Genomic DNA, 16,875 nt, shown 5'->3' on the forward strand with positions numbered 1-16,875 from the left:
ACTCCTCTTTGCCACAGTATTTGACACTTCCCACAGTGCCTACAAATCCCACCGGGATGCTGGGCTGGGACTGCTGAGCTCTGAGCAAAAATGCAGCTTCTCATGGGAACAATTCCCTGCCTTGATGGACCAAGGACTACCAGAGATTCCTCATTCCCCTCCAAAATCTATTTTTCCTCTGAGCTGCTGCTTCCTCCTGCAGACAGAAGGGCCATGAAACTATAAAACATTTAAATCCTTCTTTTTATGCCCAGCCACCAGGATTTCATCGTTCTGGGGCCAAGTTGTTTTGTATAGGCTGAATTTCTGGTGTTGAAGTTTTTGTTTTGAGTTACAGAACTTGAAAAATGTCACTTCAAAGTTGACATGTGAACACTCAGTGAAAGCCTGGATGAAACAACTTGTCCAGTCTCATTTTACCAACAACATTACAATAAAGGAGTTTATAATTTAAAGGCTTTGGCTTTTTTTAATCCTTGCTATATTAAAGATAAACTTCTCATTCCTGCAAGGCCATGAGCTGTATTTATTTCCCCACGAGAGTATGTGGATTTAAAAGTATTCCTTTTCCCCATAAAACAATTGGTTTTGAAACTCAAGCTCTGCTGTTCTTCCTTTTCATACAGTTGTGCTCATGTTTCCTCCAGCGAGTGTTAGTTCAATAACACCCTCCCCAGGGACCACCAATTTTATCCTAACTCTGCTTTTCCTCCTTTTTTTCATTTTCCTATGACCACAGCAGACAATCTCCCTGCAGATAAGCCATGGCTGAAAAATCCAGACTTTTTCTCTTTAAACACATTCTTATTTTCCATCCACTCAAGCTGCAGGAATGCCCTGCAGATATTCCCTCAATTCTTGCCCCTTGCCAGGACACACAGTCGATTTTTTTTTTAACCTAAACCTCACTTACCCCAAACTTTCCACGCCCTCAGTGCCTGCAGTTTATTCCCACCTCCTCCTCCCAGGAAAACCAGCCTCTGGACAGGTTAGTCCATCCAAAAAAAAGCTGATCCCTTAGTTCTGGACACAGACTGGGAATAAAAGTGGCCAGCTGCCCATGAGGTGGCATTGCCAGGTCACTCCAAAGCCTCTGTCCCCTCCACCTCCCCTGCAGCAAGATCTGACCCCAAACCCTGCTGCAGACTGGAAAAGCTGGGCAGTATGAAGATGACAGCATTTGAAATGATGGTTCTCTCTAATTATAAATATCTCACGAGGCAAAAGGGACTTTTAGGAAGAAAGCCCTGTGTGGTAGAGTTTATAAACTTCAAAGGGAATGCGATATGATAACACTTAGCACTTCTAGATACCACTTTACATCTTCAAAGCACAGCCAAATCATTAACTAATTAATCTTCAAAGAACAGCACAAACAGTCAGGGGGAAAAAAAAGGAACTACTGAACATAATTGCTCGTTACAAAAGGGTTTCTCACAGGCCTCCTCTTTAGCATTACATTTGCTGAGCTGCCACCTCGGCTCTCATCCCACAAAAACCAGGGAAGTTTCATTTCCAGCTCTCCTCTGACAAGTCCCTCCACTAAGAACTCTCCTGGTGAAGGAACAGCACAAAGAAATGTGTTTATTGCACGAGTGAAGACATCCTCTGACTCTCCAGACAGATCTGATCCAGGATTTCCCAAGTCAAACCCAACTGCAGCTCCTGTGCTGTCACCAGGAATAAAAGCTCTGCGGCTCAGCCACAATTAACATTCTGCTGGTGGCATGAGCCAGGACAGAGCCCTGCTCAATCCTCAGGACTCTGAAGGGAAAAGAAGCTAAAAAACCCTTTCATTTCAAGGAATGGGACCAGATTCCTCCTTTAAAAGGATTTGGAAGGAGGGGTGTTAACTCTTCTGCTCAAATAACTCCCAAGCATTTCAACTCAGCCCAAAATCAGTGTAAACCACAGCAATTTAAGGAACATTCCTCATTCTGGACTCGACGATCCCTTCCAACTCCAGATATTTTATGATTCCAAGATTTGAGATGATCAACACCTCGAATAAAGCAGACAAAATTTACAGGGCAATCTGTGCCATCTCTGCATATTTCAGGGGAGGAGCCCTCTGCCAAAGCTGCCTGACTTGGAACAGACATTTCAGCACTTTGAAGGATGAGAAGGAGAAAGATTTACTGGTTCCCTGTTTATTCAAAAGGCAAAAAAACCTCCAGAGGAATCTGATAACATAATGCACTGGCTCTGGGGAAGATTTAATAAATAAAGGACTATTCAGAGTGGTGAGGACAGATCTCTTCATCTAACTGCCCAAAGCCTGTGTCTCCATCTGGAGAATAAAGACTTTCTCCTTATCTCTTTTGTAGTAATGGCTAAAAGTAATCCAGATGCAAAACTCCAACAAAGATAAAATAAAATCTTTTCAAGACATTAAACAGCATTTTAAAAGCCACCTAATATCAAGAAAAAACAGTGGTAAAAGTGATATTTTTTAAAGCTGAGGAGGCACATCGATTTCTTTCTCCCTCCCCTAAGATTAATGTTTATTTTAACAAAAAAAAAAAAAATCCAATAATAATGGAAAAAACAGATTTGAAAGCTTCATGAGCTCCACCACCCCTCTTAACACCCTGCCCAGGGTGGAATTTGGGGTTGCTGTCCCTGAGGGCTCTCCCAGGCTCTGTTCCTGTGGCTTTGTGGTGCAAATTCCATTCCCTTCCAACACCTCCAACTTCAGCACTCCCATCCCACCTTTTACTCTGGGCCAAGATTAACATTTCCAGAGCTGAGCCCGAGGTCGAGCGGAGCAGAGCTGAAATTTATGTTTTGCCAGGAGCTTTTTATAGGCAGGATTATTTAAACTGCAGAGCTCACGTGGGAAAAGGGGGGATACTCATGGGAATTTTGTCCTTTATGTGCAGAATGAAATGAAAACTCATTGAGGAAGACAACGATGAGAACACCCAGATGTACCCACAGGTTTTAAAGCATAAAAATAAATGAGGCAGAGGTAGAGCCCAAACCCAAAGTGCAACAGAGATTCCTCCCCAGCTCTGCATGAGGATACTTATGAGAGAAGAAAGAAAATTATGGGATATGGGGAATTTTTTTGTATTTGATCACCGTCTTCCTTCAGAGGTGGTTATGGTTTAATGTGAATATTGATCAATTTATTGAGAATTGACTCCTGTGCACACCAAGGGCTCTGCCCTGAGGGTACCCTCAAAGGTAGGTGGTCCCACAGAAAGATAAAATTAGGTTTTAAGACACAGATACACTAATTAATACTTTAAAACCCCATTTAGAAGGTGACAGCAGCTGCCCAGCTGGGGGGATGCCAGGGCACTGGGAGCACTCCATCCCTCCAAGCAAAACTGCTTCCCACTCCATTTCCATCCCAAGGCAATTCCTGTCCCAGGCAATTCCATCCCAGGAAATTCCTGTGTGCCCATGAATTCCTTTGGGCACACAGGGATTCCCTGGCACAGGTCACAGCCCAGGCGACACCAGCCAGTGCTACAGACACCAGCAACACAACACCCTCAGCACAGACACCCAAACTCTGCCCACAGAACCCCCTGAGCACACACAAACACCCAAATTCTGCCCACACAACCCCCTCAGCACACACAGACACCCAAACTCTGCCCACAGAACCCCCTCAGCACACACAAACACCCAAACTCTGCCCACTGGGTTTATCCCAAGCCCCAGCTCTCCTGCAGTCCCGCATTGTTCCAGCCTGCCCAGCCCTTGGGAAGGGGCTGGCAGCTGGAGAACTGGGTGAGAAGGGACCCCTTTAGCCCTGACAGGAATTCTGTCAAGGTCATGGGCATGGAAACCAGAGGAAGAACAGACAAAGCAGGGCCTGCAGCTGGAGCTTGGCTGAGGACAGTGGTGGAGACTGCTCTGCGCCAAGGAGCGCTGGGTGGATTTGTTGTGAGCAAGAATCAACTTTCCCAAAAGGTAAAACAGGTATAAAGGACAGCCTGCTGTTAAAATAAACAGAGAGAAGCCTTCTGAAGGCATGGTGCTCTTCTGTGTCCCACCAGTGGCACAGCCCCACCCCAGCCGTGCCCTGCTTGCCCTCCTGGCTGTCCCCAAGGGTCACTCTGAGCCCGTGCTGGGCTTGGGCTGGGTGGAGGGGCTGAGATGAGGAGCAGGGATGGGAGGGTGGAGCTGTCATCAGTGCCAGCTGGGGCTGCCCCGGGGTCCCTGGCAGTGCCCAGGCCAGGCTGGAGCAGCTGGGACAGGGGGAGGTGTCCCTGCCATGGCAGGGTGGCACTGGGTGGGCTGGGAGGTCCTTCCAGCCCAACCCCATCTGTGCCTGATCTCCCAGACTTTTAAACACAAGGAGCAAGGATATTCCTTGGCCTCACCTACACAAAACGTCTCTCTTCACTAGGTGTGCACCCAGTACCAACTTCTGTTCCTCAAATTAACCATTTCCATCCCATTTTCCTGCCTCAATCCACTATTTCCATCCCGTTCCTCTCTTACAGACATTTCCTCCCTAATCAAAACCTCCCCCCAAGGCTGATTCTGTAAAAGGAGAGCCAGAGCAGAGTCTGCTGTCAATAAATCCCTGCTCCTACTCTCCCTCAATTCCCCCTCCTCTCCTGCTGCCCTTTCCTGCAATGCCATGTTTTGAAGGTTCTCCTTTCATCAGGAATCTTTCAAGCCAGAGGCAAGGGAAGAGGAGGCACTTGAGCCTCACTGCTGAGCCAGGACAGCAGGAACCTTGAACACTCACTCACTTTATTTCTCTGAGAATTCAAACCAGAGATTTAAATTTTGTTTACAAGAAACTGCAATTTATTTGCTTTTCATCACTCAAAAATAAGGAATATTTCTTGAATACTTTTTTTAGCCTCCAACTTCTGCAGCAGAAAAAGATTTTTTATTTAATTTAATTAAAAACCATGAAGTGATTCATTGTATGCTTTGCTCTTACAACAGTGACTCTAAACTTGCCTTCAAAAATTATTCTGATTAATTAACAACTGCATGTGATTGAAACATTATTTTAATGAGTTGTTTGGGTTTGGTTTTTTTAATAAAGAGATGAGTAAAACAAAGCCCAGCAAATCACAGAGAGTGAACAAAGAGTGCCTGACTTTAGGATGGAAAGCACCACACAAATCATGGCTTGTCAGGAAATCAGCCTGGCCAGCACCTGCATCCAAGATGTGGGATACCATGGATGGGATGGAAAACAATCCATGGGGACTGCTCATTTTTATATTCCATTAGAAATCCAGACAGCAAAGCCATAAGAAGAGAAACAGTAAAGGAGTTTATAAAAATGTGGGGTTCTTTCCCCCAGTTTGTTGCAGGATGGTGAGGGTGGAATGGCAGGGTTGCCACTTCATCACTCAAGTTAATGAAATAAATCAGCATTTTATTCCAAAAGACCTCTGAAAATGAAATGAAAATAAAACAAATCCCAAGTCTGCATTATTCCCCCAAAAGAATGAACAAACAACACCCCCCAAAAATAAAACCCACAAGGTCTGTTAATGTTCCCTAATTTACAGCACCGAGCACCATAAAAAGTTGAAAAGTCAGATGGAACAGCTGGGGCAAAGTCTGACTAAACCCAGCTGAAATCCCTGCATTAATCCACACTGATTAGGATGCCAAAAAAAAAAAAAAAAAAAAAAGAAGAAGAAAACCTTGCTGCAGCAGAGGCCCAAAAGCAGAATTTTTCAGGGATAAGTCCTTGTGCATTTTGGTTCTAAGCACATTTCTAAGTCCTTAAATGTGTTGAGAAAAGGCCCTGACAAGACAAAGACAGGAAATATTTTAGGATGCCCTCACATTTGGTCGTTTTTGCATATCACTGCAAAGGCAGCCTCACAGGGGCTGAACTCAGCTAAGAAGATCAGAGAAACTTCCCCGTGTGGCCCCTGCAGCAGCTGACACTGCTGATGCCAAAGCAGACAGGCCTAGGAAGGAGAAAACCTTTGGGGGGAAAAAAAAAAATAAAAAGGAAGAAATAAAGAGTGCAGAAACCACAACAAAATCATCCACGCTACGCTGGAATAAAATCTTCATGACATTTTTATAAAGTGCTCAGACTGAGGGCATTACTTTAGGTATCAGCTTTCAATCATGAAATCTCAAATTAAGGGCAGTGTGACACTTGCAAGGAGAAATAAAAGCTTGTTGCTATGGCAATCAATGCAAATTCTCAGTGCCAAGGAAATGCTGGAGTCTAATGGGAAAAAAGCCCTACAACAGTAGGAAAAACCCCCAAAGTAGAACTGTGCTGCTCACCAGAATTTAAGTCACGTCCAGGATTGAAGGCTCTGCTGTTGACAGTGGTCGAGAGTCGATCGCAGCTGATGGTCCTGGAAACGTTGGTGTTGAAATTCCCATCAAATCTGGAAGGACAACAACAGGATCAGCAATCAAACATTATTTATTGAACCTACATTTACAATGGGAACACAGCTTTTTAATGTTTCATTGTAAATAACTATTAATAGTAAGAGATTGGTGCTGGAATTCCCATCAAATCTGGAAGGACAACAACAGGATCAGCAATCAAACATTATTTACTGAACCTCCATTTACAATGGAAACACAGATTTTTAATGTTTCAGCATAAATAACTATGAATAGTAAGAGATTGGTGCTGAAATTCCCATCAAATCTGGAAGGACAACAACAGGATCAGCAATCAAACATGATTTATTGAACCTACATTTACAATGGGAACACAGATTTTTAATGCTTCAGTGTAAATAACTATTAATAGTAAGAGATTGGTGCTGAAATTCCCATCAAATCTGGAAGGACAACAACAGGATCAGCAATCAAACATTATTTACTGAACCTCCATTTACAATGGAAACACAGCTTTTTAATGTTAAATAATGTAAATAATTATTTATGGTAACACACAGTTGAAATTCCCATCAAATCTGGAAGGACAACAACAGGATCAGCAATTAAACATTATTTACTGAACCTACATTTCCAATGGAAACACAGATTTTTTTAATGCTTCAGTGTAAATAACTATTAATAGTAAGAGATTGGTGTTGAAATTCCCATCAAATCTGGAAGGACAACAACAGGATCAGCAATTAAACATGATTTACTGAACCTCCATTTACAATGGAAACACAGCTTTTTAATGTTTCAGCATAAATAACTATTAATAGTAAGAGATTGGTGCTGGAATTCCCATCGAATCTGGAAGGACAACAACAGGATCAGCAATTAAACATTATTTACTAAACCTACATTTCCAATGGAAACACAGCTTTTTAATGTTTCAATCTAAGTAATTATTTGTAGTGACACAGAGTTGAAATTCCATCAAATCTGGAAAGACAGCAGGACCAGCAATCAAACTTCCATTTCCAATGGAAACACAGATTTTTAATGTTTCAGTGTAAATAACTATTAATAGTAAGAGATTGGTGCTGGAATTCCCATCAAATCTGGAAAGAGAACAGGACCAGCAATCACACCTACATTTCCAATGCAAACACAGCTTTTTAATGTTTCACTGTAAATATTTATAGTAACACAGAGCTGAAATTCCCATCAATTATGGAAGGACAACAACGAGAGGAGCAGCAATCAAACATTATTTATTAAACCTACATTTACGATGGAAACCCAACTTTTAATGTTTCAGTGTAAATAAGTACTAATGGTGAGAGATTAGTGTTGAAATTTCCATGAAATCTGGAAAAAGAAGAAAAGGATGCAGGAAAAGATGATTATGGAATCAAGGAAGGGTTGGAAAGAGCCTTAAAACTCATCCCATTGCACCCCAACACCTCTCACTGTCCCAGCTGCTCCAGCCTGGCCTTGGACATCCCAGGGATGCAGGGACAGCCCCAGCTGCTCTGGGCACCTGTGCCAGGGCCTGCCCACCCTGCCAGGGAGGAATTCCTGCCCAATTTCCCACCCAACCCTGTCCCTGCACGTCCCAAGTCCCTTTGATCCCCTGCCTTGTCCTCGCTCTCCACAGCCAGGAAGGGGAACGGACAGACGGACGGACAGCAAGGTCTCCTGTCTGTCCTGGTGCTCAGCCCCAGGCTGAAGATCAGCCTGGGATGCCCTGAGAGACCCAGGGCAGCCAGACCTGGAGCTCTGCACGGGCTCATCCCCTCTGCTGGAGCTCTTTGTTGATGTTATTGGCAGCCTCCTCCCAGAGAACTTCCCGACCTCTCTCTGTCGAGGAAAAGACATTTCCCAGGAATGCAGCTCGTGGATGGAGGCTGTGGCTTCTCTTATCACCCTCAAAATGTAACCACTTCAAAAAAAATCAAGGCTCTTTCCAAGAGAGCAAAACTGCTGCTGATTTTTTGTTGGCTGGAGGATCTCCAGCCCAAGATTGATTGGTAACGGATGGGTTCCACAAAACTCGTGTTTATCTTGGGGCAAACCCAAAAAACTGCATATTAAACATCTCCATCCTAAAGAAATATTTCCGAGCAAGGCTGAGGAACAACCCCACAGTGAAAAATAATGACTTTTCAGGATGTAAATGGGTTGTCCCAGAGCCCCCATCAAAATCTATCAGTGATGGCAACAGGATGCCTTGTTAGCCACCAACATTATTCATTTATTGCATTAAAATGCTTCAGCATGCTCCAAAAATCATCCAAGGCCTCAGCTCTTCTCAGGAAGCCACTGTCAGTTACCCACCAGGAAGATGAATTTGTGGATGTTGAAGAAGGAAACAAAACAATTCCTGCAGCCAATCCCATCCCTCCCTCTTACAGCAAAAAGGAAATACAGTTAATGAGGAAAGAAAGTATAAATAAAAGATGAAAAAATTGTTTTCAATCCCATAAATTGAAGACCAGACCTGCCTGCCTTGAGCAAGGGCTATCCCAGACTGGGCTAGGTGGGATGTCTGCCTCAAACCTCCTTTCAGCTGCTCTTTGCCCTAAAATTGACTTTTTGCACCTTGCAATGGAGTGGTTTTGGTTCCATGGCACAAGGACCTGGAGGAGAGAGCAGCTCCCACCACAGCTGAAAATGAGGCCCAGGAACTGGCAGCACTGTGGCAAATCTACATTGCAATATTTGTCATCATTTTAATGCCACTGGAGCCTTTTCCACGTGCTTCTAAGTTTAATTCAGAATTATTATATATTAATATATTTGAGCATCTTCCCCATTAAGGCCACAATTAAATCCAAAGCCCCAGCCCTGCTAAGTGGCCTTTCCAACCAATGTTTGTATTCTTTAGCTGTAAATACTGGTTTTACCTTTCCTACCATGTTCATACCTCACACGTTTTCCCCTCAAGTTTCAAACTGTACACACCTTCCCTTTGGAAAAAGTTACAACACCAAAAAAATATTTGTATTTTAATATTTGAAGAGAAGTATTGACCAGCAGCTTTCCTCTGCACAGAGGAGACAATTTTTACCAGTGTCTCCTAAAACTTTTACCAGCTCCTCCTTTATATTTTACCAGTATCTCCCTACATTCTTACCTGTGTCTCCCCTTTTTACCAGCATCTCCCTTAATTTTTACTTCTCTTAATTCTTAACTGTCTGCCTTAATTTTTACCTGTGTCTCCCCTTTTTACCAGCATCTCCCTTAATTTTTACTTCTCTTAATTCTTAACTGTCTGCTTTAATTTTTACCTGGGTCTCCCCTAATTTTTACCAGCATCTGCCTTAATTTTTACCTGTGTTTTCCTAAATTCTTACCTGTGTCTCCCTAAATTTTTGTCAGTGTCTCCCTTAATTTTTACCAGTGTCTCCCTACATTCTTACATGTATCTCCCTTCATTTTTACCAGTATTTCCCTAAATCTTCACCAGCATCTCCCTTCATTTTTTGCCTGTGTCTCCCTAAATTCTTACCTGAGTCTCCCTTAGTTTAACCCGAGGTTCCCTTAATTTTTACCTGTGCCTCCCTAAATTCTCACCAGTCTCCCTTCATTTTTACCAGTGTCTCCCTAAATCTTCACCAGCATCTCCCTTCATTTTTTGCCTGTGTCTCCCTAAATTCTTACCTGAGTCTCCCTTAGTTTAACCCGAGGTTCCCTTAATTTTTACCTGTGCCTCCCTAAATTCTCACCAGTCTCCCTTCATTTTTACCAGTGTCTCCCTAAATCCTTACCACCATCTCCTTTAATTTTTAGCAGTATCTCCCTTAATTTTTCACAGTGTCTCCCTAAATTCTTACCTGTGTCTCTCCATTAACTTCAGCCTGAGTTTCCTTTAATTTCCACCTGTCTCCCTAAATTCTTACCACTATCTCCCTTCATTTTCACCAGTGTCTCCCTTGATTTTCACCAGTGTTTCCTTTGATTTTCACCAGTGTATCCCTTGATTTTCACCAGTGTCTCCCTTGATTTTTACCAGTGTCTCCCTTGATTTTCACCAGTCTCTCCTTGATTTTCACCAGTCTTTCCCTTGATTTTCACCAGTGTTTCCTTTGATTTTCACCACTCTCCCTCGATTTTCACCAGTGCCTCCCTTGATTTTCACCAGTGCCTCCCCTGATTTTCACCAGTGCCTCCCTTGATTTTCACCAGTGCCTCCCTTGATTTTCACCAGTGTATCCCTTGATTTTCACCATTGTATCCCTTGATTTTCACCAGTGTATCCCTTGATTTTCACCAGTGTATCCCTTGATTTTCACCAGTCTTTCCCTTGATTTTCACCAGTGTTTCCTTTGATTTTCACCACTCTCCCTTCATTTTCACCAGTGCCTCCCTTGATTTTTACCAGTCTCTCCCTTCATTTTTACCAGTCTCCCTTCATTTTCACCAGTGCCTGCCTTCATTTTCACCAGTCCTTCCCCTGATTTTCACCAGTCTCTCCCTTGATTTTCACCAGTGTCTCCCACTTTTCCCAGAAGCACAACTACAAGGCCAACAAAAACCTCTTGAGATTTCACCCAAAATATTCCAGACGACAACACTTAGAAAAACCCTCCAAAATCCTCATCCAAAACCCCACACCAAAATGATCAAGCTATAACTTCGAGGGGTTTTTTTTTAACAGATTTAAAGCTAATAAAAGACATGGGCTGAGATTCCCTTCCAATCCAGCTTCCTGCAGCCCATCCCCCTTCTCCCTGCGCTGCTCCTGGATTCCCTTTAATGAAGAAGGGATGGAAGCTGCATCCCGAGGGAGCCAACAGAGCCGCCACTCCCACTTTGATCTGGTCCCCACGGAGCTCCCCTCTCCCTGCCTGCCTCCCCAGATCCTGCCTTGACTGACGTTGGCTCTGATGTGCAAACTGCTTTGAACTTCACAGATGAAATTCCCACCAGGCCGTGCTCATTCCCATTCTCCTTCCGCGGGATTTACGGGCGGGCGGAGGAGATAAAATGAATCTGCAGGAGCTTTGAATCTGACATCAAAACAGAGCTCCAATTGGATTTTGCTCGGCCTGAATTTACAGTGTAAATCAACTTCTTTTGTGTGTTTGGAGTTTAGGGGGAAAACGAGGGAGATGTGGCACTTGAGCAGCTGCTCAGGGCTTCGAATTGTTTTAATGCTCATTTTTTTCCTTTTCTCTCCCTCCATACAAATTCAAGCTGACATTAATATGCAAATGAAATGACATAAGTTCACTCAAAATTCAGGGTTTCCTTTGAAATTCCCAACTAGGCCTTGCGTTCTTGATTGCAAGGCAAGATTTTAACTCCTATTTTACATAAATACTTAAGTATAGGGTTCTCCCTGCATCTAAACAGAATGCTGCAAAACAATGTTTTTATGAATAAATTCAGCCAAAAAAAAAAAAAAAAAAAAAAGCTACTGATGGTTCAGTTACACAATTTCTTCTGGCAAGGCACCAAAGCTGTTCCCATTATTTCAAGTATTCTTGAAAAATCCAAGTATAGCTGCTCTCAGCTGTAAAGAGAATGTTCTGTTGGAAGGAGGATTCAACTCAGGAACACAAACTATTCCCAACCTCACTTTTTCACAAGGAATTTCTATTCCAAACCCCCTTTTTTCATGAGGAATTTAGCCACATTAGAAGCAAAAACAAGAGCCCAGGAGAGAAATTTCCTAAATACCTGCAGCACTGTATGACAAATGCCAGGACTGTGGAGAGTCCCTACATCTCCTAGAACCCCCTGGGCTGTGCTGCAGCCTGAAACTCTGTCAGAACAGCAAATACATCTTAAATTTCATTTATGGTGGCTCCTCTGGAAGAGCAGCTCTTCAGGTACTGCAGCAGCCCAGGGAACTGAAGGGGACTCTCGTTATCTCCCACTTAACTGCTCCAGAGAGGAAAGGTAAACACAGAAAGAGCTGTGATAAAACTGAACTGCAACAGCAAATATTTAACCATCTGTTAAAAAAAAAAAAAAAAAAAAAAAAGGCAAAAACCAGACCACTTCTGAAGGCAGTATCACAGCCAGGGAGTAAATGATTTTCAAATAGAGGTTTGTAAACTGCCTTATTCAAACAGCTCCACTCATGTTTGCAATGCACCACTGCCAAGCAGGGTGTTTTACCAACAAATATTTCTCCGTTCCAGCTCCTTCCACAAATCTGGATAAATGCATTCCCCAAGCTCTTATCAGCATAGTTAAATAAAGAGCAAAAGCAGATTTCCAGCTGCCTGGCAAGGCAGCCAGAGTGGGAGCATCCATGAACACCAGTGCCCCGGATTTGGGAGAGCTGGGGCAGCTTCCCATGAACACCCCGCAGTGAAATCCATCCAGGGGAGGAGGGGGATGAGTCCAGCAGCACACAGGACCATGTCCAACAAGGAGGAGCAGTGAGGGACACTCAGGGCAGCTTCCTGGAGCTGCCACTCTCTCCCTGCTCACATCCCATGGAAACTGCATTTCCTTTCTCTCCCAGAGCTGAGGACAGGACATGCTGCAGCACATCAGAGGGATGGGTCTTAAAACTGCATCAAAATTAGTTCAGGGAAGACTTTTTGTGTCCCTTCAAAAGCATCACCTGGTTTTTACTGGAAAAGCTGCAGGAGGAGCTGCATTTCCTCACAAAAGGAACTGAACAATCTATTTTCTGGAAGGTGATCCTACTGCAGCCACTGCTGTGTTAGAAACCATGGGCAGGTGCTCTAACACAACCAACTTCCCTGGCAAGCTGCAGCTACAGAAAACCACCTCTGGAAGTCTCCCACAGGAGAGCATCAGTCACAACTTCTCCAGGAAAAGACATTTTGTGTGGTGGGTAGAAGACAAATACTCAACCACTACCCACATGTCCAACTTATTCTTAGAGTGGAAGGGGTTTGATTTCCTTTCATCTGCAAATGTTCACTGTAAACCACCTCCTGATCTGCCTGTTGTCATCCAGGCCAGCAACACCTCCATGAGTGAAGTTATTCCAGTCATCACTCCCCAGCCAGACCATGCAGACCTGCCAAGGTAGAACCCCCTAAAGCTTCCAAACCTGCTTCCCAAAACTCATTTCTTAAATCCCAATTTAGACACTTCCCACAACTGACACACATCCCAGGAGCTCCCACTGCAGCTACTCAGGACTTTTGATAAATAAATTCTGTTTATTCTTTCCCTCCTTTCTTGCTGCTCCACCAGCCCATTCCAGATCCAAGATTCCCTCAACACCTGCTGAGGCCTTTCAGGCACAAAACCCAGGAGACTCCAACTTGTACACAAAGGCTTTTATCCTCTTCAGGAGAGAGACACTTCAATTAAAACACTGTAGGGTAAATCACCACCCAGTTCCATGGTGATAGGAATGTCTGGAGACAGCATGAAACCCACTCCTCACATGGATATTCCTCATCCATTCCTGCTTATTGAGCAGCCTGTGCTGGTGGGGGACACGAGGCTTGTTTTTCCAGCAGGGATTTCCTCCAGGATTAGCAGATGCACCTCACTTGACATCCATTTTCCTTATCTCCCATCAGTTTGCTGAGGGCCCCGAGCACTTGATCCAGATTAACTCTGTCTGCTTGGAGCAGCCTCTTCCCCAGTGCCTGGGAAAAGGAGCTGTGCCCAGGTCTGACCCCAGGGACACAAACACAGCCTGGGTGCTTGGGCAGGCACCAGTGTCCACACCAACCACGTGGGAAGAGCTTGGAAAGCTCTGCTCCCTGCCTGCCCCTGTGCCACTGCCCGGGCTGGGAAATGCCAACAGAGATCATCTGCCTTTGGAGAAAGGATCAGCAGAAACCAAAGGGGAATGGGGGATTTGGAATGCATTAGAGATGGGACCTCTGGGCTGCTGCAGATGAGGGATTTATTTTTTTATCTTCTGCACAGGCAGGAAGGGTGAGTGGGGCTCCCATCTTCACTGCATGGCTCAGAGGGTCACAAGACCTCTACTCACAATCCTTTTAAGGGTTTGTTAACCAATAGAACACTGCCAACGGGGATATTTATGCTTTTGACCCAATCCTTGCATATTCTGTCTTGTGGACTCATGCTACAGCCTGAGCTTTCTTAGTTAATCCTGTTATGGCACACAAACCTTCAGTGCTGCATCCTAAACTTCCTGTGACCTTTGTAACTACTTTTATTTTTTCTACACCTTAAACTCTAAACCTCTAAACTTTCCTGTGCTTAGCTTAACGTGTCCCTGCTTTAAAAATATACATTTATTTCATAAACCCACATTCTCACTTCTGGCACCTCAGTGTGGGAGCCTTTCCCAAGGTCTCAGGTCAAATCCTGGGTTTCATTCCAAGCTTTGGTTTCCAGGCCCAGAGCTCTGAGAGTTCCCTGCACTTTGGATTCCAGCAGGGCACCACAAGTCCTGCCCTGCTCACCCCTCTCAGCAGCCCCTGCACACAGATTTAGGCCTGGGAATATTTCCCTGTGCCCAAGCACATTGGGAGGCTTTGGTAAAGCAGCTGAGTGTAATTTTATCAGGAAATGTTTGTTGAATTAAGGCCTTGCCAAAACCACTCGATAGCCACCAACTGTGCTGCCTCATCCAGCTGGGTTTGCATATTCCAATTTATTTCTTTTCACCACTTTCCAAACCAAGGTAGCTCCATTGCACAACCCTGCCTTGGAGGGGGCACAAACACACGGTGCTGCTCTCACACCAGTGAAACCAGAATATCTGGGCTACAAAACAGCCACCAAAAGCCCAGCCAGGCTGGGGATTCCAATCCAGACTGGAATCAGTGGAAACTCACTCATTTGGGCTCTTCACTGCAAGAAACAACACCGTGTAATGGCAATAAAATAAATATTGCTTTCCCTGTCGTGTCCCACCACTCATTAAACAACCAATTTAAATGCCAGGTTTGTGTTCTAGCCCAGCTTGTGCTTTGGTAGGTCCTGTTTTCTCTCATTTATTTAGAGCCACCAGGTGTGGAAATCTCACAAGCAACATGACAAAGCAGTGCTTGGATTTTCAGAAGAAACAGAAGAAACTCATGGATCATTTTCTTAATGGCAACAACAAATACAAACTGAAGCCAGCAATCCATTTAAAAAAAATAACAATAACAATTTAAAAATCCTTTCCCTACAGGATAGTTCATCCTTCCCAAGTTAATTTTCCCCAGACCAATCCAAACTTGCAGCATTTCCATTGTCAATAAATTGGACAATAAGAGGGTGAGCACCATGTGACAAACAGCCTCAAACGCTGGGGGGAAAACCTTCAAATCTACCTAAAAATACCCAAAAATACACTGAAGGTAATGCACTTCTGACACTGCTCTTGCCCCAAATCTTTGCTCAATGGAGAGGCCACATGAGGAAACATTCAGAAAAAACCCCACAAAAATAAAAATACCTAAAAATACTTTAAAATACCTAAAAATACCTTGTAGATAATGCACTTCTGACACTGTTCTTGCCCCAAACGTTTGCCCAATGAAGAGGCCACATGAGCCAGATAAAGAACACAAAAATAAAAACATGTAAAAATACCTAAAAATACTTTAAAATTCCATGTAGATAATGCACTTCTGATACTGTTCTTGCCCCAAATCTTTGCTCAATGGAGAGGCCACACAAGGAAACAGCCAGAAAAAAACCCCACAAAAATAAAAATATGTAAAAATACCTAAAAATACTTTAAAATACCCAAAAATATCATGCAGATAATGCACTTCTGACACTGTTCTTTCCCCAAATGTTTGCTCAATGAAGAGGCCACATGAGCCAGATAAAGAACACAAAAATAAAAACATGTAAAAATGCCTAAAAATACTTTAAAATTCCATGTAGATAATGCACTTCTGACACTGTTCTTGCCCCAAATCTTTGCTCAGTGGAGAGGCCATATGAGGAAACAGCCAGAAAAAAACCCCACAAAAATAAAAACATGTAAAAATACCTAAAAATACTTTAAAATTCCATGTAGATAATGCACTTCTGACACTGTTCTTGCCCCAAATCTTTGCTCAAATGAAGAGGCCACATGAGGAAACAGCCAGAAAAAAACCACAAAAATAAAAATATGTAAAAATACCTAAAAATACTTTAAAATACCCAAAAATACCATGTAGATAATGCACTTCTGACACTGTTCTTGCCCCAAATCTTTGCCCAATGGAGAGGCCACATGAGGAAACAGCCAGAAGAACACACAGAGTTCAGGAGCTGTAACACAAACATTTCACAACCCTCCAGAACAAAAACCACAGCCCTGAGGACTCAGACAAGGCCAAGGCTCAATCTGAGGCAAAGGATCTCATGGAAAAAAAAAGAAGATATTTTCACAGACAAATCTGGGTCTTTTTCCACGTGACCTCTTCTGCAGTTAATAAATACTTTAACCAAAAAAATTTAATTATTGTTGCTTTAACACTGACATTAAACATTTTAAACACCAAGGATGAGCTGTTCTCAGCAGTAGCACATCCAACTGAACTTCCTGCAAGTGCAGGCCCATGAATTAAACATGGAAGAATTCAAAATATGTCACAATATCCAGGTGACTCAGCTTCTCTCCTGATATTTAACCAAAATGGGGAATCTCCCAGAAAGGTGACGCCACAG

General features: G+C 43.4%; 1 protein-coding gene across 1 annotated transcript in view; it reads right to left on the reverse strand.

The window, feature by feature from the left end:
• CACHD1 (cache domain containing 1) overlaps positions 1-16,875 on the reverse strand; it is a 96,591-nt gene that overhangs the window by 38,004 nt on the left and 41,712 nt on the right. Inside the window, exon 4 of the mRNA XM_059853613.1 lies at positions 6,241-6,347. Coding sequence (XP_059709596.1) covers positions 6,241-6,347 — 107 coding nt within the window. The remainder of the gene's footprint in view (positions 1-6,240; positions 6,348-16,875) is intronic.

Source organism: Haemorhous mexicanus, chromosome 9, assembly GCF_027477595.1.
Source record: "Haemorhous mexicanus isolate bHaeMex1 chromosome 9, bHaeMex1.pri, whole genome shotgun sequence".
In the NCBI taxonomy this organism is placed as follows: Eukaryota; Metazoa; Chordata; class Aves; order Passeriformes; family Fringillidae; genus Haemorhous; species Haemorhous mexicanus.